The 25,355-nt window shown below is 43.0% G+C and overlaps 1 protein-coding gene across 3 annotated transcripts; it reads right to left on the bottom strand.

Moving 5' to 3' along the window:
• Positions 1-9,151: 9,151 nt before the first annotated feature.
• Positions 9,152-24,348, bottom strand: ELF5 (E74 like ETS transcription factor 5). Of its 3 annotated transcripts, XM_066634276.1 has the most exons (6): positions 24,222-24,348; positions 14,476-14,709; positions 13,525-13,587; positions 11,280-11,348; positions 10,524-10,719; positions 9,152-9,248 (listed from the first exon to the last, which is right to left on the bottom strand). In XM_066634276.1, exons 1-6 carry the CDS (start codon positions 24,346-24,348, stop codon positions 9,152-9,154), a joined length of 786 nt encoding a protein of 261 aa, XP_066490373.1. The 3 variants fall into 3 exon arrangements, with proteins under 3 accessions (XP_066490373.1, XP_066490389.1, XP_066490382.1); XM_066634292.1 differs by lacking the exon at positions 14,476-14,709 and having other exon boundaries at positions 24,222-24,345; XM_066634285.1 differs by lacking the exons at positions 13,525-13,587; positions 14,476-14,709 and having other exon boundaries at positions 24,222-24,345.
• Between the last annotated feature and the right edge of the window lie 1,007 nt (positions 24,349-25,355).

Here is a 25,355-nt window from a genome sequence, read left to right as displayed (position 1 = left end):
CAGAAATGGATGGACATACATTCAATCAGCAGAGTCTGGTTGGACCTTAAAGATTAGCAAGTAGAGGCTTTTGTGGACTGCAGTCCAAATAAGAATGGATACTCATTCAGTTAAGAGTTTTGATGTAGCTATTTAAGATATGGGTTAATGAATGACTAAAACCAGAGCTGACTTTAAGCCAACTGAACCAGTTATTCCCAACTGGGCCCCACGCCAATCTACTCTTGCCTTGTATGAAATGTTATATTAAAATGTGCTCCATTTGATCCATTAACTCACATGCACTTTTAAAGAGTACGTTTTGTTTGCTTTCCATTCTACCATAGAGATATAAAGTCTATAATAAATTTTATTTATTCTACAGACCTTGGCTGTGAACCTGGGGCCCTACTAAAAATATTTCTATTTGGGTCCCACGTCTCCTAAGGCTGCCCTGACTAAAACCAATTCTTGTGTAACAAAAGGATCAGCCACACTTCAGACCAGTTTAGATGATACTTGTAGAACTGGCTCTCTCGTGGCATGATAATGTTGTGGCATGCACATGTCCTGTTCCATACGTAGCATTCTGGACACCATTGTTAATACTGTGTGCGCGCAGATTGTCCAAACTGCCCCTCCATCCTGTGCAATTTAAAACCCAGTTTAATCTGCTATTTAACTAGCTGTGCAGTCATGGTTTGGACAATTGATGACCGTGATTAATAGCCCAGTCCTAACCAACTTGCCTGTGCTGATACAGCTGTGCCAACGGGGAGTGCACTGCATTCTGGGCAGGCACAGATGCCTCCTTAATGTAAGGGAACATTTGTTGTGCTGTGGCTGTGTCAGCATGGAAAGTTGCTTAGGATTGGACTGTGCTTGTGCCCTAATGTGCTGGGGGGGGGAGCTGTGATATGCATACTCATAAAATAAATAGATACTGAAGGCAACTCAACTGGAACTGCCCAAATGGAAACTAAGGGCCCAGTTCTATCCAATTTTCCATTGCACTGCATCCTGTGGTGGGGGGACAGTATTGGAGGCCTCCTCAAGGTATGGGAACATTTGTTCCCTTACCATGGGGCTGCACTGCGATTGCACCGGTGCAGGAAAGTTGGATAGGATTGGGCCCTAAGTCATGCAATTTTGTATGACTAAGTATGAGCAATTTTATCTGCAAAATGCCTTGCAAATCAGATGACCAGCTCTTTGCAGATGTGATGGTAGCAGAGAAATATATATATTTTTTGCTGCCACGATTGCCACAGAATAGTCACAAAACTAGCCAGTGTGCAGACACATTTGATGTGAGGTTTTCAGCGCAATTTTACAAGTTGTCTTCCCAATCGCTTCATTGCTAACAACTCCTCAGAAAATCAAGGACTTAACTTGGTTCTGCAGTTAGGAAGAGGATGCTTGGGAGCAATTGTGTCAAGCACCAAGACCGTTTCTCTATTCCAGATGTCAGTCAAGGTATCAAAAGGGCCATCAGGAATCCCCTAGGTTCCTCACGAATCCATTTTGTTCCATCAACCCTTGGGTGTAGAACATCAAAATAGGTCCCTGACCCTTGCCGAGATGAGAGTCCAGAAAGGCCTACATCAGGCCAGATAGTGATTTTCCCATAACAGACAAGTGATCTTAATCTTGTGCTATGTGTGAGAATTGATATTGAGTTAGGCCCATGGGCATACCCTTACCCACATCATGGGTATGGGCTTTGGCAAGAATGTAAAAATCACTGAGTACCAAAGGCCTTGTGGATTCTAACAGTGTGCCTGAGACCACCACAGCAGGTAAGGAGATATTTGGGCAGTAGGGTGGGTGGTATACCAACACAATCCCACTCCTGTCTTGAATTCACAGTTTCAAAAGCAGGCACTCCGTCCCAGATGACTGTGGAACTAGACAGCTGGACACAGGAATGAACTCACAATAGACTATTGTGACTCTGGCTACCCACGCTATAGGCATTGTTATTGCAGTATCCCCAAATCTGGTGGGCAGAACTGGTACAATGCAACTCTGTTTGCTCCACCTAATTGAGTCTTGCTGGTATTTAAATCATCCGTTTTGCTCTAAAATAGTTCCAATGAACTTGATCAATTTTGTCCTAAGACATGACTTTATTTGTGTAAGCTGAAAAGACAGTTATCAGGAACAGTGTATGAATTGCAACAAAACATACTTGGCTGAAAGAACCATGTCAGCACTTCCTCAAGGAAGAGATGTTTGGCTTTGCAGCCCCTTGTTTCATCCAGTTTCATAGAAACTGTGAAGAGTTTTAAAAGGGGTTTGCTAAATGGCAAAAGGGAGGAGGATACGGTTCAGACACAAAGGATCACCAGGTAAAAGGTCCTATTGGGCACAGGCAAACTTGTGGGTATGTCTAAAGTAGCTTTTTGGGGTCCTTGCCAGCCATTTGAACTCCTACGTTAAAGTCCCAGGTCTTTGAAACAATGCTAAATATCAAAAAGAATTTGCCAGATTCAATAACTTTTTCATATATTTCGCAAGATGTTGACACACTGTGTGAGAACAGTCACATCTTTTTTCCAAGTTTTTGACAATCCGCTCTCAGTGAATAAATTGACTGTGCAAAAGGAATGCATGTCTAAAGGGGCACCACCAGGTGACTCTTTGCTGATGTATAATAAACCAATTCATTGGGTGTTTTGCCCGCTTCTCGCAGTCAGAGAAAGCTTTGTTTACACTATACCTTGTGATGTGGTTGTTCAAGAACTGGAACCACTCTAGATTCATGCAATCGCCACGTAGGCAAAATAGCTTAGATCAACTAATCATTTTTTTGTCCTAAGATACTGCTAAATGTCTGACATGATGAAGCTATTATCTGAAACATTGTTGAGACAAAGTACTATGCCAATAGTTCCTTACACTCAAGGGAGAGTTAGACTTGTGTTGCAGCTTGCTGGCAATAACCATGGGTCAAGCTAGCCACTATGCTAACACAGATTGGACAATCTCCCCAAGTACAACCAAAGCCACATGTGCTAGCACTGGTTGTGGGCCACCTTGCAATGTGCCCCTTGTCCCTGGGAAAAGCGCTCCAGCTGTCTTGCCCTGCTTCTGTCTCTTGCACAAACTAAGGCTACTGCCTAGCTCCTTGGCTCACTTCAGAGCCCTCTTTCGACCTTCTTAGCCTCACTTTAAATCAAGAGACTCAGCTGGTCTGGCATTTTCACCCCACAGCTCCTGCCACACATCATGCCCTATCCAGCAGAAGTGGACTGATAATCTGGGTCCTTGTGTAGCCTCACCATTGACCCACAAACTCCTCTCTATCCGTCATTGTCTTGCTTTTAGTCAAAATGATGACCCAACTAATGTTATGTATCTTTCCTTCTTTCTGTGAGCGCTGTGTATGTGCCCCTATTTTAAACTGCTTTAGTGGAGGCCAGAGATCAGCCTCAGGTCCTCTTTCCAGATAAATGCCTTCAACCACCATGCCAGCTATTCAAATTACTGGAAGGCCTGAGGTGGGCTAACCTTTGACTTTAGTGCCAGTTAGGAGGGTTGATCTGTCGGGAGAGACTAGCTCCCCAACAGCAAGTGGGTGAAGTGATTTCATGGCCTGCCTAGGGGCTCAAGATGGTGTGAAAGCCAGGTCGCCATCATGAGCTTCCAGGCCACTGGCACAAATGGGCAGAGGTGCAGTATGCACAACAGCAGCTCCCGAGGCTCTACTGTTCTTGGGGTTGCCAATGGTAAAATTGGGCAATAAAAGAGTAAAATTAGCCTCTAGCTATAGCAGATGACATGAATCATAAAAATAAAAGTAAACCACACATTTTACACATTAAATATTTTATGCATATTCTTTACAAACTACAGGTGAGTTGAAAAATGCACAAATCCAAGAATATTTCACAGGAATTCATATTGTTAAAACACACACAGACACACAATAAAACTTCATACCCGTACTTAATCCTAATGAATGGGTGATTTTTCTTTCATGGCTATTTTGAGAGGAATGACTGTTGCGTAGTGTGAAGGAAAGGATGATGTTAATTGGACCAGTTATGGAAAATAATAGCAGAGTTCCTGTCGGTTCTGAGTGGAAGGTATTTTTATTAAAGTACTAACCAGTGGATGTGAACACAATGCATCAGTACTGCCCACATGATAAAAAAAAATACATGTAATTCTTTAACATCCATTCTCTTCTGCTTGTGAAAGTTCCTGCTTGCCATGTGTGGTGGGTATATGGGCACTTCTGCTTGTTTGTTTTTAATTTTTTCTTTTAAGTTAGAAGACCTACTAGATTAGTAACATTAAGTCCATTTACATGACCAGCAAGTAACCGTGGAAAAAGGATACTTGAAAATCCTGCGTTTTCAGCTCCAGGCCTATTTTGTGCAGGCATCACCACATACTGTATGCCAGTCTCAGCAACAATGCTGCTTTTCAAACTTTTGCACTAGAGTGCCAACAGTTGGATCCTGCACATGGCAATACATGCACACAATTGGCTGGCTTTGTGCTCTGTTTCTGAGTTAAATAAATAAATAAATAAAATGACAGTATATGTGACAAAGCCACAAACACCTGCCAACAGGGTGTGGGAAAAATCCACAAGGTCTAAGCCTGTTTACAGTCTTTCTGGCAAAGGCCAACTCCTAAAACAAAGAGATCACCTAAACTTTGGCAGTGAATAGGAAGCATATAACCATGCAAAAGCTGTACACGTTTTGTGAACTGGCACCTTACAGGTTTCAGGCATAATAGGTTTTTTTTTCTAGATATGCTTCCCGAGCCGTTGATATTAAAAAAAAATATATCAAAGCTACGGCATGGCTTCTGTATCATCTTACCCAACAATACAGAATTTCACACCCTTGAAATAAAAATCTGAATCTCCTTCCAAATTTCCCAAAGCAAGAATTCCAGAGATAAATACAAACATGGCCAGAAACAGAAGCCTATCATACTTTTGTAGCTTGACCATGGTGATTAATAAGCTTTGGAAAAAAAAATTCACGGAATACACTTAGGGCACAATCCTAACCAATTTTCCAGCACTGACATAGCTGTGCCAGTGGGGCATTCACTCCCGTCCTGCAGTGGGGAGACAGTCAAGGAGGCCTCCTCAAGGTCAGGGCATGTCTGACACCTTACTTTGGGTCTGTAATGCAGCTAGATCAGTGCTGGAGAGTTGGTTAGGATCACGCCCTTAGATGAATACCACTGGACTGCACTACAAGCTTGCCCACTGAGGACTCTGGGCACCTAAAAGGGTGATGGAATGGAAGGTTGGATACATGGTACTGAGCCAAAGTTGAGATATAAATGAGGCATACTGTACTTCTTGTCCATACACTTGAATAACTTGTGTTGGGAAAAGTGGCATGGAATTTACCAAATGAAATGGAGCATCAGAAGTATGTCAGGCCTAGCAGTAGTCAAGCAGTGACACCGGGCTGAAGTGATAATTGTCAACTCTGACTGAAGCTGTTCCTGGGTATTTTTCCCCCCAACATAATGTAGCATCATTAAGTCAAGGAGGTCCTGTTAAAATCTCCAGCCTTGCTTTCCATAATCATCTGTGCTGCATTTGATGCTGATTCCTTGGGACTCCAGGGCAGTCTCAGGGGATGGCAGCTTAGTCGAAGTGACTCAGGGAAGACCAAAAAGGCACTAGCCAATTTTTTTGTCAGCAAATGGAGTAGCATCCACAACCTGTTCAGTGTGACTGAGGAAGCTTGACATGGAAGCTTTAAAATTCAGGGAGTGCCATTTGACCCACTGTCGTAAACTGTGGGTGAGGGCTTTTCTAGTTTGTCTTGTTAATAGCTTTACAGTTCCCTCCTTTGGCCAGAGCAGGCTGGTGGCTTGCAGAGTGACATCATCCCAGGTTCCAGTCTGGCAGTGGGTTTGAGAGCTGACAAGTTTGCCCAAGAGAGAGTCGTGCTTTGCCAGCAACATATGAATATAAGCGTGTATCGCTTAACAACCATCTGCTTAATGATGGACTGCATATACGATGGTGGTCAAACTACAGCAAACCAGCTTCTGAGGCAATCAGATCTCCCATAGGCTGCAGCAGAGTGTCTGTTTACACAACAAAGAGACTCATAATGCAGAGAAGAGGCAATCTATTTCCAGTAGCCTGTATAGCCAACTAATGTCAGGCACTAGATTGGGCTGAGTGTTTGCTTAACAACCTAATCACATAACAGGAATAGGAGAACAGATCCCGTTGTTAAGTGACACACTTGTAATCTAGCATCCTGTAAAGGGATGTTAGATTATTCAAAAATACAGTTTTTTTTAAAGGCTAAGAAATGGACATGAGCACCCGAACTTCTCTGTAATGTGCTTCAGATGCAGCAGTCATTAAGGGGTCAAAGTATTGTACTGCTCTAAAACTGGACAAGGCAGATGAGGCTTACAAAGTCTGCGGAAGCACTGCTGCTCTGAAGGTAAACATGCCAGGCACCTTCTGGGGTAGAAGTAATGGCTGCTTCATCCAAAAAGGAAAATTGCTCTTTAGGCACAGTACAAATACACCCACTGCTTTAAAAAATAATCTTTCTACTGTTCACAGACATGCAACTTTTTTATAGATGTTCAGACAAATTTAACAGCACAATTCTATGCATGCTGTAGTTCCTTGATTGTGAGGGTGGGAAGAGACTTGACAGTTTAAAACCAGTTTGAAAGACTTGACAGTGTTAAATGTTTGGTGCAGAAGTGCCTTTAGATTGGGAGCTTCACTGAAGTCAGGGGTGAAAAAAATGACAACTTTTGGAGTTAGAGAAGACTTGTAATGGCAGAGGGGTGGCTAAATACTCCACACAATTATCACACAGGTTTTTCCACAAACCATAATTCTTCACCGGTTCCCCCCTGCCCCAAACAAAACACAGCATTTTGATTTCACAAATGAATTTGAAAGAGCATATTTGAAACCATTCTAACCCATCTACAGTGATGGCATCAGATTGCTGGATCCTCTGAGGGCCTGATCCAGAGTCTGGTGCATGGCGTACTGCCAGCATGCACTGTTGCAAATGTACCATAAGGCCTGTTTGTGAGTCTCACCGCAGGCTAAGCACTGGAGCTAGCACATTCTGCTGCCCAGTGCTCACCTGGATTGTTTTTTGAGGTAAGTGAGTGAATGATTGAGGTGAGTGGGAGTGTGGGGGAAAGTGGGGGAGGTGTTTCAGGGCATGGGGAGGTGAGGGAGGGCAGGGAGGAGGCATGGTGGGTGAGGAAGCGGGGCAGGACTGGCGAGCTCAGCTCCACCAGATCCTGAGCCTGTGTCGGGCTGCGCAACCTGACACAGGACTCCTTGATTCTGCGCTTACTCAAGAGCTGCCAGAGAATTGAGTAGCTGCAATGTGGGGCTACTTCTCTTACCCGGGAGAAGGGGTAAAATGTCCCCTTTGCCCAAGGAGCTGCCATGGGCTGCCCATGTACTGGTTGTCATGGTAGCCATTTTGGCGCTGTGGCAGCCTCACGTGCCAGGCAGCTCAGGATTGGGCTGTGAGGCAAAACCTTGGTAGCGTCTGCCCACCCTCTGACAGCACATTGGATGCTATTTATTTTTGTCACTGGTACTTGGAACTTAGAGGCAGCCAGGCCACATGGGCCCTTTGTGCAGGCCCAATCAGACTGACTGCTGACACCACCCCTGCCTGCATACGTACGTGTGTGTATGTGTGTAAAAGAGACCTCTTACTTTGTCTTTTATTTAATTTATTTAAAATATTTATATATTCCCTTTCCCTTTTTCAAGGGGATATATTATGTACTTCACTACCAACTGAATGTAAGCTAGCACTCGACTTTCTATAGCCAACCAACATAAGTACAAACAAGCAACAAAGACTTGCACTAAAGTGCAAAAAGTGAAGGAAGCCAAATGAATTCACAATTTCAACTTCCTGGTGTGTATACTTGCATTAGGGGACTTGCTCATAGATTTGCTCATCCCATGTTCTTTTTGGTGAGATAAGTTGAAAAGAGGATGGCATTCCTTGATAAAATGAAATGTTTCACACTTTTTGAAGCAATTGTGTTTGCAGCTATTTCCTTGCAACTTCATTTTCCTCTGTATTAAAATGTAAAGTGTGAAGGGCAGTTGTGAATCCTTAAGAGGCTGGGAACTGCAGTAGGGAGCCCTGCTTCACCGTGTCTATTGTGTTTACCAGGACTTAAGTCTGTTGGGTTGCTGTCACGGGGGAATGAAGATCTAGGCCTTTTCATAAAGCAGCAGCAGCAGCAATGGAGCACTCAGATGCTGACGATGACTTTTTTTTTTCAAATGTCCTTAGTCAATAAGAAACATCATGCTCAGCAGGAGACAAACTGAAAAATGTGCCTAGGGGCATATGTTAATATCTAGGCCATCATTTTTCCCCAAGGGCTACCTGAGAAACAACATATAGGTCATGTTAAATAAAAGGTACAATCCTGTACAAATTTACCTGGGAATATGCTCTACTGAATACAGTAAGACTTACTCCTGAGTAAACATGCAGAGGCTAGCCCTCTAATGTACCTTTTATATTCATCCGGGATATTTTTTAATTCCACTTTTCAATTTGTATGCATTTGTTTTGAACTATTGCAACACACTCTATGTGGATGGCATGAAACGAGCTAGATCTTTAAACGAAGCATTATAATTTCAGAGCTAGGAGGGAAAAAAAAACAAAAAACAAGTTGCCCAGACCTGTCCCCATCTGCACTGCTAGAAACTGTGCAGACAAGGCAACTTGGTGTGTTCATCTCCACATTTCCAAGCTCCAACAACACTCTTCAAAAAACTGTCTAAAAATACCAGTGTGGTATACATTCATTTCCAAATGGTAGGGTGTGTGTGGTCCTTACACCTTCAAACACATGCTTTTCAATATCCCCCCAAAATCCAAATGGCAGTGATAAAATGTCACGGAGTTTGATTGACATTGACAAATTGCTGCTCTTCTCTTGCATGGAAAGAGATGCTACTTATATAAAATCAAACTTGAGAAAGGTCTACGGAGTGTTATTCTCCTAAGTGCTGTGCAGGTGATGATGCCAGTCAAACTCTGAATGTTATTGAACGCCTAACACCCCACAATCCAGAAAGCCTGTTATTGTGACTTCATCCTCATTGTGTTGCATATTTGGCAGTGAGTCTGAAGCAAGGGGTATTTCATAATTTGCTCTCCTGCCATCCGTGTGCGTTCTTTCCAAACTTGTAAACTAACCTTCGGTCCACACGTTCCAAAATCCCTGTTTTGTAATAGTACCTGCAACAACATTGAAATTGGACTTAGAAGAATCATTAACATATACTTTGGAACAAATAACCACAGTCGATATGATAGTGTCAATGAAAAAGCAATCCATTCTTTTTAGAAAAGGGGGAACTTGCCTACCTGCTGCTCAAAGTAAACTGTTTTGAGTTTAAATGTTCCCAGTGCAGCTTCTCCGCAAAAACAGAACTGTCACAGCTATGTCCCCCTGTGCCCCAAGGTTGGGGGGTAGGGGAGCATGTCAAGAGGATTGCTGGGACATGGCAATCTCCCTTCTCTGGTCAGCCCTCCTCCGGTCTAAAAAGACTCACTCAGTGATGCTTTAGGATGGTTTTTATTTCCATAAGTGCTTTAACAGTCATAAGCAGTCCCACGTTTCCATCACTGGGCTGGGGTCATGGGTTCTAACACAAGTTTCTTCTCTCTATCAGGTCAAGTCTGGCGATGCCATTGGATGAGTATGCTCTCGCATCCTCTGGTGGTTCAGGTAGGTTTCAGTGGGCACCTGGGTTCTGACAGAGTTGGTGAGGCCATGCACACCTGGTTCCCCTCAGGGGGTGGGGGGGGGCACTGTGCGTCTGCCTGCCCCTTGAGATGGAGCCACTTGATTTGGTCCCACTTCCACAGTTCTGACAGGCTGTTTGCTTATCAAGGAGCAACCTCCTTGGATGGATGGAGAGTGGTTATCCCCAGTCAGCTCCTTTCTCCCCTTGGATTGCCTGTGTCAGATGTGGCCGGTCAACAGCCGGTCTGGAGGTGCAGGCTGCTCCTCCATTCCTGAGGCAGCTGCCCTCTCCTTCTAGCACCCTCCTGCAGCCACCTGGCTCCATTTGAAGCCGGCAGCCGTAGTGCCCAGCCCACTTCTTCTGGGTTGCTGCCGTAATCCCTAGCAGTGAGAGCTCTGTGAGAGCTCAGAAGGCCCAATGATCCAGCCAGCCATGTCAGTCCCTGTGGCCTCTCTGGATTGGTCAGTTGCTGCCCAGTGATGTGGGGACATACATTGCTCAGACAGTAGTTCAGGGTGAAATGTGAGTGAAGTCGGTAATGGAGAGATAGCAAAATGAAATGTCATATGCATAGGGTATAATAGCAAATAATTTGTTTACCAATCTGTCACTATGCCCATTAATTCCACCCATAGATCTGGCCCCAGGTTCCTATAACCCATCAAAGAACCATAGCTCTGTCTCATGACCTCTGCATTTTGCAACCTGTAAAATCATGTGAAATTTGCTAAATTATACAACACTGCTTAGGCTGTCAGCTTACCGGAGTGCACGGCTTAGTTTTTCATAGGTCATTCTATCGTTTTTCTTCCTTTGGCCCCACATTTTGGCTAGAGCTTCTGATTTAACAACTCGAAAGACGCCTTGATCCCTGTCTTCCCACTCCAGAATACCACTATTCTCCTCAGGGGACAGGAGGAGGTCTCTCACAAATTCCCATAAGTGAGAGCTCTGCAAGTCTTCAGGGACAAAACAACACATTAATAGCCTGCACTGGTGAGAGATTTCATTCAGCTGCTGTTCAAGAGATGCAAGCCCAAATCTTCCTTGGGCATGAGGAGCTAGACCTAAGGTTCTTTGGATCCAACTCCAGGAGTGCCCCCTGGTGGTGGATATTGCAGTGATTGTTTTTAGGAATAATTGACAAAATACTAATAAGAATATTTATATATTGCTTTTCAACAAAAAAAGTTCACAAAGTGGTTTACAGACAATAGTTTCCTGTCCCAAAAGGCCTTGTAATATAATCACAAAGGAAAATAATGATATCTACTTTATTTCAAAACTTATTTTCAACCTTTAAAGCTAACTGATATCAAGCAGAATGGGCAAAGTAACTGAGGCTGCAATCCTAACCACACTTTGCTGAGAGTAAGCCCCATGGAACAAAATAGGACTTACTTTTGAGTAGCCCTTTTTGGGCTTGTGCCCTGAATGTTTAGTGACAGAACACAAACAGATTTTTTTTTTTTTTTTGGAAATTTTCACACACAGTCTTTAGATGGCAGAGCTTGCTTACTTGTTCTGCTGTGACTTTGACATTCTTGACTTTTGATACCACCTGTCCCCAAGCATGCCTTATCATTATCTGGAAGACATTTAAAAAATAATTGACACAAATGAATACAGACGATAATGGGATTTAAAGAGGTCGAAGTGTTCACCTAATTAAATTGCATGCAACACTAAATCAGTGAAAGTCTGTGATTTATCTTTGAATAAAAATCCAACTTTATCATCAAGATAAAGCCAAGTGAATGATTAACCAGCACTTGGAAAGCAGCTGTGCGGGTAGCTAAAAAATTAAAGAAGGGATTGCCATTGGCCACATTTCAATTATCCAAAAGCCTGGTTATCTGAAAACACAGTGTCCTGATTGTATCTATACGTAAATACTCCTACAGACCTCAGAGTCATGGTCATGGAGCATGGTTACCAGTAGCAAAGGAACATACAAAAGATCAGTCATGCTTTCAACTGTGTTCTGGCACTTTTGAGTGATTAGTTCATTGTCCTTCATGGCGGTCCTGTGGCCCTATCTCAATGGTAATGCAGATTTTTCTTCCCTCTCCCTCCATGAATGTTGGTGATAATCCACATAGGAAAACTATACTGAAAGCATACAGCGCTCTGAACTGCTGAGAGATTTATGAAACTTGGAATGACAAAATGGGGTTTTAATTTCAGAGGTCTTTTGGATGATCTAGACCTGTGCGCTACCAAATCTGTGTAAATTGTAGGTATGGCACGCTGCAGTTATTTATATAAATGTGAAATGTTACTTGAAACCAGCTATAAACAGCACTTCTTGCTAACACATAAACAGCTACACTGTCTGCTGGTCTATTTCTAGTCACAATTCAAAGTTCTGGTTACTAGTAACTATAAGGCTTTAGGATCTGGCTATTCTGGCTTCTGTGGAAGACCTACCTTCTTCCACAGAAGCCTGCCTCAATCCTTCATTCTTCACCTAACAGTCTAAACTAGCCTTCTTTGCTATTGTTTAGGTACATGGTAACCAGACCCTTTTAGGTCATGGTGTCCCATGTACAGTATGACCCTGTCATTCACAGATCCAGTATCTGCAGATTTCAGTTCCGAAATGGAACCCCCACAGATACCAATGTCGAATCTGTATTGAATATCCTCCCAAGGGAAGTCTGCCTGGCACCAACATATTCTCTTTCAGGTCCATCTGAAAACCTGTTCCAAACTACCTTTCCTTTCTTTCTTCCTTTCTTAGTTCTGCTAGATCCTATAGGTTTTATGGCAGCTGTTTATGGGTTTTTAAATTTCTGTTTTTATTTTTATGGTGTTCTATTGTAATTTTGTTATTGATTATATCCTGGAAGTTTTATACGGAAGGGTACCTAGAAAGTATCTGCAGAACTTGAGTGCCCTTTGCTGGGATGGAAAGGTGGGAAATAAATAAATAAATAAATTGCAGCCCAATCCTACATAACTCCCCTTGTGCCGATTCAGCTACATCAAAGGGGTACGTGCTGCATTCTGCAGGGGAGTTTCAGGCTTTGGAGTTCTCCTGTGGGTGAAGGAACATTTGTTCCCTCACCTGGGGTAAACTCTTGCTGTCCTGCTGGGTCTACTCAGATCTGCACCAACTACTTTGCAGTTCTTCTTTACAGACTGAGGCTGAAAAGGCGGATAGGATATCAGTGGCACTGCAGCTGCTGACCCTGCCCTTTTCCCAGTCTCAATCTGCTCCTTCCTCGGTCCCCTTCCCCTAACTTTGCCACCTTTCCCCTGCCTGATCCACCCACTCCCTGCCTCCACCACCATCCGACATACATGTCTGGGTTTGGACACAGACCTCCTGTGCTGCTGCCATTTGTGGCATCACTCCTAAAATGGCTACTGGTGGCAAGCTCTATGTGCCGCTGGAAGCCATTTTACAATAGTGAAACTATGTTTTGCTGTCATAAATGCTTCTGCTGCTGGTCTAATCCTGGATAGGCCCTTACAGCTGTTCCTTTCTCACTTTGGTACTTCTCTGCCTAAGTCCAGATGAAAACAATTGAGAGCAGGAGAGGTTGGTTACCTCTCCTATAGAAAATCGTTCTAGAATAGAAACGACTTTCTAGAATAGAAAGTCGTTCTAGAATCACAACCTGCCTGTCATGGGGCTGCTGTAAGGCTCTCTGTGAACCTACGCATATTGAAGCACTGCTGTTTGTCCCTATGGGATCAACCTCTTATTTAGAAAGAGAAACATTTTGTAAAAGTATGCATATCCTTGTCTTACTTACATGACTGACTTTCGTCCTTGTCGGATGACTTTGTATCTTCATTGTCATGAAAGAAGGAGATTCCTATGGGGCAAAAACATTGAATCCAATATTCAGGTTTATAATTGTATATTTGTTTATGGTCTTTTGGTATGCCCACTGAGTTTCAAAACCTAAGAGCCTGCTCTAAAACAGGACCTTAAAAACTACATCTCCATGCCACTATTCTGGCATTTTTAATTCTCCTCATTGCCAGTCTTACTTCATCTTCAGGATATAAATGCTTTAAATTAATCTTTCCTTTGTATCCCATACTGTTTTCATTGCTCCATAATTTGCCAACTTATATAGTATATATAAACTAACTGAGGCTGCAATCCTATATGCATTGAATTGAGACCAAGTTCCACTGAACTCCGTGGGGTTTACTTCTGAGACAACATGCATAGGATTGTGTTGTGAAACTTGGAAAACAACAGGAGGTTTCACAGAAAGTGTGTGGACCATCTGCTGATGGTGGACTGTAGGTGCTCCTCCTAGCTACTCCTTCATCACTGGCCTCTAACTACCAGTTTATCTTGAGTCCTAGGTTTCCCATTTGCAAAATGGGACATAGCAATGACCCACCTGAAGAGATTAATGGAGTAAAGAATATCAGGTACATTGCATTGCAAAGTGATATATGATTGATTCATACTAAAATGCATACATTTAAATGTAAACAAAAATTTAAACAACAACAACAACATGTTCTGTTCCTTCTAGAACTGAGAATTTAGGCAGCCCTGATGTTACTAAGTCCAATTCTATATGTAGGTTGCATATCTAATGTGATCCCCATTGCTGTGCTGGACTACTGTTCAATGCGCCATGGATATCTATGTAGCTGTCAATTCAACATCTTACCCAAGCACACCAGACCCACCCGGAATGGAAGCATCACATTTTGATTAAGTCTTCTGAGTTACTAACCATGAGCCTTGATGTTCTGTAGGATGAAATACAGGTATTCACCACAAATGCCTGCAGCATTTAGAAACTCCTCTTGGGTCATACTACACAGTTGTTGGCCATTTATGTTGAACTGACAAAAAGAAATACAGTTGGCATCCAGTTTGTATTGATCACAGCAAAACTGCAGCCACTCACAGACGTTATGTCTTGTCCAGTACTCTGGGTGAACAGATGTCCATGATGGATTGTACCCTATGTAATGGCAAAGATGTAAGATTTTAGATTACTTTAGATGAGCAGTTTATTTAAAATGGCAAACATTTCACTGATTTCTATCTATTCAAATCAGCACACAATCAAACATTCCAGGATGAGATGCAATGAGCTTGGTATCAGCGTTACAATCTGTGGCATTGTTATGAATTAATAATTGTAAGGCATGATGGCGCTACAAGACGATGGTGATTCCTGGGTTAGTAGCTTCTTTCTGATCTGTCAATAGTTGGAATGGTTATACTGCATCAAAAGTTATGGCAAACATATACATATTCGATTGTTGGTACTCTCAACCTCCTGGGCTATTGGCTGCAGCCCCTCCTTAGGGCTACAATCCTATACATTGCATAGGGTGGCAAGATTTTCATGAGGATTCCGCAGCTCCCCTGGCTAGTTTCCATGGCTCCCCAAGGAGCCATGTCTCACAGTTTGGGAACCACTGAATTATGGGAAGCATAAATTGACAGAGAGTGAGACATGGCAGGAGTGGCAGGATTTGGAAAGATTCATTTGGTATCTCTTTTGAGGACCACAGCACAGCTTTGCGCACCAAAATCTAACACTGACCTGCTGTAATGGGCTTGTAGCTGACAGATAGCACAGATCTATGAGTACACATTAGATTTGATTGAAAATAATCAACATATCTTTGTTTAAAAGTAATACCAGATGTCGGAAATGATGGGAGGGGTGGTTATATCTATCATGCCCCACTTGCAAGCTTATCTGGAATATAACAGCTCTTGTCAGAGAAGAAATATGTAGACAGACAATGTGAAGGGAGCAGGATTCCCTGCTGGCCTTGCTACCAAAACCTATGTGTTTTATTAGATTTTATGCATGATGCCTATGTACATACAGTATATGATTCTGCCCCACTCATCCATGTATTGATTGAGCTATAAATTTCATGTCATTTAAAGAACTTAAGCTGGTTAGTGTGTCAGACAAAATATGAAACTAGATAGTCCTTGATGTGTTTTAGCAGAGCTATGCTGACCCAGCTTTACCACTTTTAGTGAGCAAATAATAGTGTTATTTCCATCTTTAAAAGGAAACCTCTTTTTCTGATAGATGGGCTGTGGATCATGGATTCTGTTTTATACTTGGGTGTGTGAAATAAACGGAACATATATGTTCTTTGCTGTTCTCTCCATGTTATCTATTCTCTATGGTTTCATGAGCTGAAACTAGCTGCTTTTCTGATGTTTCATCTAGTGAAATGTATTAACCTTGAAATGCTTTAGCAATTCCTTCTAAAACCTTGACCTGACGGAGATAAATATCAACTTTACCAGCAATAAAAATGCTAAGACATAAATATTTTTTCTCCATGGAATAATTTTTGCCAGATCTAGCTTATTCTCTTTGTTTGCTTTGCCTTAATGCAGGGGTGCTCAATAGGTGGATCGCGATCTACCGGTAGATCGCGAGGCAAAATGAGTAGATCGCGGAGTGCCGACCCCCCCCTTTCAGGTGCCTCTGGGAGGAAACGCCGGGAGTAAGGCCCATTGTACTCAATGGGGCTTACTCCCAGGTAAGTGCGGCTAGGATTGCAGCCTCACAGCCTAATCCTAGGCATGTCTACTCAGGAGTAAGTCCTGTTATACTCAGTGGGGCTCAAGGTAAACCAACATACATTGTACACATAAATGTTATATGTTATGATGGCGCGAACATTGTAAAAAAAACTCTGGTAGATCTCCGGGCCTTGCTGGGTTTCAAAGTTGCTTTCGAGCCAAAAAAGTGTGAGCACCTCTGCCTTAATGGATCAGATTATTTTTGGAAGCCAGAAAAAAGTCTCCCTCTGGAGGTGATTATATGTACAAATAGTTTGCCAAAGAAGCCAAAATGAAGTTGGATGTTCTCAAAATCATTTTCTTTTTACTTTGTGCATGGACATTTGGAATAATCTGATAGTGGTACTGCTGAAGAAAAGAACAGTTTTAGTACTTATATATGAGAGTCAGGTACCCAAAGGAACCCGTTGACAAGATTTAGATGGTCCTTTGTAAGAGAATGGGAAAATGAGTTAGAATTTTATTGCACTCAGTTGTGAAGGAGAACAGGAATGGATAAAAATGAATTTCTAGCAAAGCTTGAATGAGTTATTGAAAAACTTTATCATTTCTCCTCAATAAACATAGAGCACCCGCATAAATTTGTGATACTGAATACAGTTGCTGGGAAGCAACAATGGGGAAGGATATTTGTCTTCAAGCCCTGCATGTGGGTCTCCAAGAAGTATTTAGTTAGCCACCATGGGAAACAGGATGCTCGGCTAGATGGATCTTGCCTGTTATGTCTGTTTTACCCCAATTTAGACTTCCTGTTTCCATTTGTTTTCTGTTGTACCAGTGGCAGCAACTGGATGACCAGATACAAGTTAATCTGCATATTTTGGTTTGTCATTTTTTTAAAATTTCTCCAAGAACAGCAGAACTCTGCCTTTTCAAGGCTTAAGGTGGTTTGCAACAAGAAAGAAACAATAAAAGAAAAATAGCAATAAAACAATTTAAAAAAACTGTAGCGCAAAGCGATAGAGCTCACTCTGTAGGTATTGGAACTTTACTGTATTCTCTCTGAAAAGCTACAAGAAAAGAACAGCTGGGAACCTCTTTGGGGAGGTCATTATTCTGCAGCCTTTGATCAGTTGACGAAAGGACCACCTCTTCCTTTCCACAGATGTCCTCACTCATATGACATAAGAACATAAGAACAGCCCCACTGGATCAGGCCATAGGCCCATCTAGTCCAGCTTCCTGTATCTCACAGCGGCCCACCAAATGCCCCAGGGAGCACACCAGATAACAAGAGACCTCATTCTGGTGCCCTCCCTTGCATCTGGCATTCTGACATAGCCCATTTCTAAAATCAGGAGGCTGCAGATACACATCATGGCTTGTAACCCGTAATGGATTTTGCCTCCAGAAACTTGTCCAATCCCCTTTTAAAGACGTCCAGGCCAGACGCCATCACCACACCCTGTGGCAAGGAGTTCCACAGACCAACCACATGCTGAGTAAATAAATATTTTCTTTTGTCTGTTCTAACTCTTCCAACACTCAATTTTAGTGGATTTCCCCTGGTTCTGGTGTTATGTGAGAGTGTAAAGAGCATCTCTCTATCCACTCTGTCCTTCTCGTGCATAATTTTGTATGTCTCAGTCATATCCCCCCTCAGGCGCCTCTTTTCTAGGCTGAAGAGGCCCAAACGCCATAGCCTTTCCTCATAAGGAAGGTGCCCCAGCCCAGTAATCATCTTAGTCGCTCTCTTTTGCACCTTTTCCATTTCCACTGTGTCTTTTTTGAGATGAGGCGACCAGAACTGGACACAATACTCCAGGTGTGGTCTTACCATCGATTTGTACAATGGCATTATAATATTAGACATGAGCACATGCAACAAGACCCACACTGTGGAAAGCAGCTAAATGGGCTGCCCAATCCTACCTAACTCCCCACATAGTGATGCAGATGCACCAGTGGGGTGTGTGCTGTATCCTGTGGGGGAGTTGGGCTCAAGGTAAGGAAGTATTTGTTCCCTTGCCCTTGGGTAAGCCCTTGCCACCTGAATGGATCTACTCAGACTGCATTAGCTAAATAGGTGGTGAAAGTCCAAGTGGACTCAGGAAGGCATATTGAGATCGGGAAGAGGGATAGGAAAGACAATGGCACCACTGCCAATTACAGTACTGCCAATTGCCGCCATTACCACCCCCTTCATGATTTTGATATAGCCTCCTCCTCCCCACCCCCATCTCTGCTCTGTTCTTCTCCTTTGCCTTGTTCCAGCAGTGTATGGCCCTTTTAGAATTGGGCCATTATATGCGGAACAGCAGTCTCTGAGATATGCGAGTTTCAGGTCATGAAGTGCTTGAAAGGTAAGTACAAGATCTTCCATATGAGTACTCAAGGTCCAGGAGCCATGTCTTTCGTACATCTGGTAACCATAGTTTGCAAGTTTTCAGTGTATTCAGTATGCAAAGGAGTGCAGTGAGTGAAGCCATTTTCATCCATGTCTTGTATATCTCTAATCTGAACTCATTGTGGGCCCAATCCTATTCAGTTTTCCAGCGCCGGTGCAGCTGTGCCAATGGGGCACGCACTGAATCCTGTGGTAGGGGGATAGTCACGGAGGCCTTCTCAAGGTGAGGGAATGTTTTTCCCTTTCCTTGAGGCTGCATCAGCACTGGAAGGTTGGATAGGATTGGGCTGTCACTTATGAGGCAATGAACAACTCAGCTTTTTCACAAACCCGTGTAACATGATTTATGCAGAAAATGCATAATTGTGCCAAAGTCATGCCACTGCATGTCGTTAGGTTGGCATGATATGAAACCTGAAAGGAGTATATCCAATACTTTCTTTTTTGAGGAACAGATGCTCATCTGTATCATAGTTTTTGATTGCAATCCAGAGGAGAATTGATTTCCTGGATAATGATTCTCATTGCAGTTTACCAGAGAAAATATAAGAATTATACAGAAGTTTCAATTAGCCTTCTCATGAATTTTCTTTGTTTACACTGTATCTTTATTTGACTCTGTGTGTTGTTTTCTTGCTTCCATTTTTATTGTTGTGGCTGTTTTGATTTCTGTTTTAAAATTTATTTTAATGTTGTTTTACCGAAGGTTTGTAAGGTATCTTGATGGTTCCTTTAGTGGGACTGAAAATCCATTTCAACTTGGAAGTATTTTAAATAAAAAAGAAATACAATGAACACATTTGTGTTTCAGTAAAGTTGTATGGGTGAAACCAGACATGATGTTGGTTATACGTCTGTTTATACTACTTGAGTGTATAACTGTCTGATGCTTTTGTTATTTCATTTTTCTGAATTCTCATGTATGATCTATCTCTTTCTCTGAGTTTCTCCGTCTCTTACAATTTGACTGAAATCATATCTTCACTTCTTAGCCTCATTGCATTCCTGAGTATCTCTATATGGATTACTTTTCTTTTGCTGTAAATATATTTTAACAGGAAACTCAGGTGGTCAAGTACATCTCAGTTTGGAAATGAAATGGGTTTGCTCAGAATAAGGTAGCGGTTTCTACATACCCATAGGACTCCCTATTACATTACTGCAGACTGATTTTTTTTTTAAAACCCAGAAAATGGCACTGTGAACTTCAGGACCTATGTGAGTTTCCAGGAGCTTACAAAATGTAGAGGATATAGAGGTTTAAAAATATGCTATAACCCAGTTCATTATCTGGAGCATGGGAAATGCTGTCTTTATTGCTATTTTTTGTTTGTTTGGAATGGGACATGTTACTGCCTCAGCTGCTCTAAAATTCTGCATTTTTCCATTATTATTTGTGAGTAATTCTCTCTTCTGCTTCAGGAAAGAAAAAGCATGTAAAAATACCCTGAATGTGGGCAGGTTATGTGAGTCTATTAATTTGAGGCCCAATTCAGTGCCCTGCCAGTCCATAATGTGCAGGGCTGGTGCCAGAGAGCGTGTTGCTATTGGGGTGTATGTGACCAAATAGCCAGGAGAGATACATAAAGATTTTCCTTTTCATTCATTCCCCATAGGCTGCCTGGCCATCAGTGGGTATCCTCAGATCCATAAGTCTAAGAATCCTTGGGGTGTTTTGGGGTGGGGAAACAAGGATAGGATCTCAGCATGTGTAGCTGCCACCAAGATTGGGGTACCCTGGCCCTCTCACCTTGAATTGGTCCTCTCCCGAACCGCACAATATCAGTGTGGATTTCACTTTGCTATTCTAGGACTTATTATTGTGGATTGTGAGATCTGCCACCCTAAGGCCTAGATACGATTGGGTCATAAGTCTTTAACTAGCAGTGGTTGAGAATGATAAAGATGTCAACTGAGAGGCAAAAAATGGAAAATGTAGGACAGGAGAAGAGGGAACTGAACTGCTCAAGCAAGTAATTGCTTATAGAAAATATCCAGAACAGGAAGGAATTAAGGTCAGTGATTCATGTCAGGGGGTTAAAGAAACTTCCCTTTTTACATTCTGCAGGAAGATTTCAAGATGCTGCAAAGGCAAAGGGACATGTTTTCTCTTTTGCAGGCTCCAGGGCACTCCCACCCCATTATACAGTATAGCAGGGGTGTCCAAAGTTTTTGGCAGGAGGGCCACAGCAGCTCTCTGACACTGTGTCGGGGGCCGGGGAAAAAAAAAGAATTAATTTACATTGAAAATTTGAATAAATTTACATAAGTTTACATAAATGAATATATTAAAGATGAACTTATAAGAATGAATGAAGGTCTTGCAATAGCTCAATGCCTATAAAAGGCCTTGCACAAAGCAAAGTTGGCCTTTCCTTTGCTGCCACTGCTGCATCACAGATGTGAAACAGCAAGCAGTGGAGGGAGCTCTCATCCCACAGCTCACACGAAAGGTCAAACAGTCACCCTCACGCTGAGAGAAGTTGCATTGGGCCAGTGTGGGCTTCAACAAATCTCTGGAGGGCCAGAGGCTCATTGGAGACTGGGGGCTCCCTGAGGGCCGCATTGAGAGACCTCGAGGGCTGCAAGTGGCCCCTGGGCCGGGGTTTGGGCACCCCTGCAGGATAGCAATAACGCTCAGATTTAACGATTGGCAGCCAGTGCTAAACCTGACCCGTAGTGCTGTACAATGCAGCAGAAAAGGCTTCAATGGAGTGAGAAAGAAAACAAAAGGCCTTTTCCCTCTTCCTTGTCCTTAAATTGACCTCCCTGTCCCCCAGGCCTGACTCCTGACCCTGCAAGACTCCTGCTTCAGGCTGCCTGAAGCCCTGAACAGAAGCAAACCAGAAGTGGGTGGACATCCACTGCAACATTTTGTTGCAGTTCCCACTTAATCTTTCATGTTTGTGAGCCTACATCACAGTAGGCACCGCATATGGATAACCAAGTCCCTGCGTGTTGGTTCAATTCTAATAAAACAGTGGTTCTCAAATGTTTAGCACTGGGTCCCACTTTTTGGAATAAGAATCTGTTGGGACCCACCAGAAGTGATGTCATTAACCTGGACGTGATGTCATGACCGGAAGTGACATCAACAAGCAGGGAAATTTTTAACAATCCTAGGCTACAATCCTACCCTCACTTACCCAAGAGAAAGCCCCATTGACTATCATTGTTAAAAGCATATAGTAGCCTGTTAAAAGTAGAGGTGTGTAACATTTTCCGAATGCAGTCACATGCCATGGTAGCATCATCTAATATATTAAAAATAAAATATTGACATGAATGGGGACCCACCTGAAATTGGCTTGTGACCCACCTAGTGGGTCACGACCCACAGTTTGAAAAACTGAAATATACATCCAAAGAGAAGGGCATGCTTAGGACAACTGCTTGCTGGGTGCAACTCAGATTGAAAACAACTGCAAAAAACACAAGTCTATATAATAGCTAACAGGAACAGTGAGAAAGAAAGAAAAGTAAAGATAAAAATAAAACCTAAAAAGGAAAGTGGATGGATTTTAAACTATTTTCTTAAAAACCAACCAAGATAACATTTCCTAAAAGGAAGGGTTACATGGAAAGAACATCCATCTAAAAGAAAGTGCGAGGATTGGAAGAGCACAAAAAAACTAGTGTTAATGACCAGCAGAGTAGCTGGGGTAGGCAAAATAGTAAGTAGTGCAGGTGGTGCAATGTGCTGTGTAAGCAGCCCCTCTCATTTGCCATTGGAACCATTCCAGACAGCGATGGCAGTGCAGGCACTTGCTGCACCAAATGGTGCCTCCTGCATATTGCCGTCGCTGCCTGGAATGGCTTTGACAGCGAGTGGGAGGGACCGTTTCCACGGTGCGTTGCGGTGTCAGCAGTACTTACTGTTTTGCCCCTTCTAGCTAGGCTATGGTTAATGACTAACAGGTACAGTATTTGATGAGTAGAGGCAGCAATGAGGAAAATTGAGAGAAAGCACGCAAGGTGATACCAAGAGATATAAGATGAAAGAGTGAATAATTATTACAATGAGAAACATGTTAAATTAAGTAAGCAGAGGAATTAAAAGTCCATCCGTAACCCCCACTGCAGGGCTGATGCAGGCTAGCTAATAGGGAGTGTGCTGTATCCTGCAGTGTGAGCAGTCATGGAGGTCTCCTCAAGGTAAGGGAATTTTTGGAGGGTAGCTCCTGCCTAGTTCCCACCACTTGCCCCAGTGCAGATAGCTGTTACTGGCAGTGGGCTGCTGACACCACTGCTGTGTGAGGTGGGGGATTCAAAAATGGCTGTTGGTGGCATGCTGTTTACATGCCATGGGTTTACAACAATGGACCCATGTTCCACAGGAGTAAACCCAGTATTTGGATGGGGCTGTCAGAGTAAATATAGGAAAGGTGGAGTTCTCATAATAATGGAGAAACATGTCTGAAAATAAAGCTCGGTGGTTGCATAAGACAGGTAACACTGTAAGGAATACGGAGTTGTCCTACTTCATGGCTCTTCCAACTCATTCTTGAAATGCCTATTATGACACAGTGCATGAAGTGACATCATTGTCCTGTCCATTTCCCCACCCCGTCAGCACATGGTGTGAGGCAGGGAGAGGGAAATGCATTGCCTGACAATATCGCGTCATAATTTGTGTTAGAAGTTACTGGGAAAAGTGGATAAAGCAACATGGAAAGGCAGCAAGCCTGTCTAGTTTTACCCTAAGATGCCTGAGGTGATTATGGAATCTGTTCCTGATGAGATTTCCAGCGAAAGGTTGGGCAAGCTTACCTCAGGGATCAATTTGGCACAGGCTTATATTGCCATGGACAGGAGGTAAACTTGATGACCTCCTTGCAAGTCTTTCTTCTTCTTCTTTTTTTCCCCTTGCAAATCTTTAATTACATCGTTCAAAGGGCAGTTACATTTAATTGTGTTGTCTCCCACAATAAATCTTTAGATAACACACCTAAGGTGTCTTAAGTGCACTCTTAAAAGAGAGAATGTTACAAACATGTATCAACAAACAAAAATCAGACATGCTCAACAGGGGACTCTCATTCATCACAAGCAATTCATAAAACTACCTATTTGCGGTGCTAAGAAACAAACCACCTGGTAAGGCCTCGCGGCGCAGAGCATACTTGTCAGTGGAAGCCATCTTTGTTTTTGTTCTAGTGTTTCCAGTGAGATTCAAATTATTTAACCGAAGTATTATATTCAGTATTCAGGGTGACCAGATGTCATAACAACAAAAGAGGACCCCAAAATGTAGGACATCCAAGGAAAACGTAGGTCAAAATAAAAGCAGAAAACACTACTGTATTGATTTCATGTGATTAATTTAAATACTATATTATTATTATTATTATTAAATTTAAAAACTATATTTATTACATATAATTTATTAATTACAAGAAGGCCCTGCTCACAGGGAAAAGGAGAACATTTAAGTTCTTTTCCAGGACACGAGACTAAAAAAGAGGACATGTCCTTGAAAAAGAATACATCTGGTCACCCTGATTATATGACATTCACCACACTGAGCGCACGTTCACTTATCAAAGAACCTAAGTACCCACCTGTATGATGCTCATATGGAGGGTAGTTTTCGTCAGTAGCTCCACATAGTTCAGACCAGGACATCAGGGATTCACATATCATTGAGTGTGGCAAGAAGGTATTGTGGCTGACAGAATCCAGCATCATCCTAAAATATTATTATGAGTATCAGTTGTGTGCTAAATCTTAAATCCTCTACATACTGTACTACTATTATGATGACTGTGACAACTCCTACTAAAGGGTTCCCTATTGTTATTGTAGTCTGTAACAATATATAACCTTACTCTGAGTAGAAATTCAGTGATGAGAAAATCCTAGGAGAATGAGACTAGTGGGATTAAACAAATTTGCATATCCACAGCCATCACATAAGTGATCAAAGTATAGGTCAAATGAAGGTTTAAAATCTAGGTTGCTCTGGTTTGGCCATATACTGCAGATGGACAACTCCTGTCTAGTCAAGCAAGTACTGTGTACGATGCCAAAAGTAGTGGGCAGTGGTATTCAAACTGGGGTGTCGTGACGCCCCAGCCTGTGGGTCCTGTCCTCTGCCCCCTTAAGGGGTTGGGGCAGCCAGGAGACAGGGGGAAGACAGGGGGGCTGCAGGGGCTTGGGTGCACTTGCCCAAGCCTCCTGCAGCCTCCCGGGGGTGCGGGGAGCCCTGCGCAACCTTTGGCAGGGCTCCCCAGGTCAGGAAAAGTGAAAGCAGAGTGATCGTGCCCCATTCCGCAAAACCGGAAGCGGAGCACGATTGCTCTGCTTTCCCTTCTGACTGGGCTGCAGGGACTGGGGTGCACCCTCCAGTCCCTGCAGCAGCTGTCCCTGTGTGCAGGGAGCCCTGCGCAAGCACCTGCAGGGCTCCCCAGGGCAGGAAAAGGGAGAGTGGGCCGATCGTGCTCCACTTCCGCTTTTGCATCCCAGTCCCTGCAGCCCCCTGAGCGACGCAATCCTAGGGATCGCATTGCTGCCTTCCCCCTGTCCCTGCTGCCTTCCCCCACGAATAATTACTGTGGGTTTCAATCTCCCGGACAGTTTGAAAACCACAAAGTAGTGGGGAAAGACCAAGAGGAAACTACAGGTTGAGACTAATTATTCGTGTGGGTTCTGTTCCAAGCACTCATGTGGATGGCAAAAAACACACTATAGCAAAT

The sequence above is a fragment of the Tiliqua scincoides genome, chromosome 1, assembly GCF_035046505.1.
Source record: "Tiliqua scincoides isolate rTilSci1 chromosome 1, rTilSci1.hap2, whole genome shotgun sequence".
NCBI classification, from domain to species: domain Eukaryota; kingdom Metazoa; phylum Chordata; class Lepidosauria; order Squamata; family Scincidae; genus Tiliqua; species Tiliqua scincoides.
Note: the sequence above shows the minus strand (reverse complement) of the source record. Positions and strands in the feature narration are given on the sequence as shown.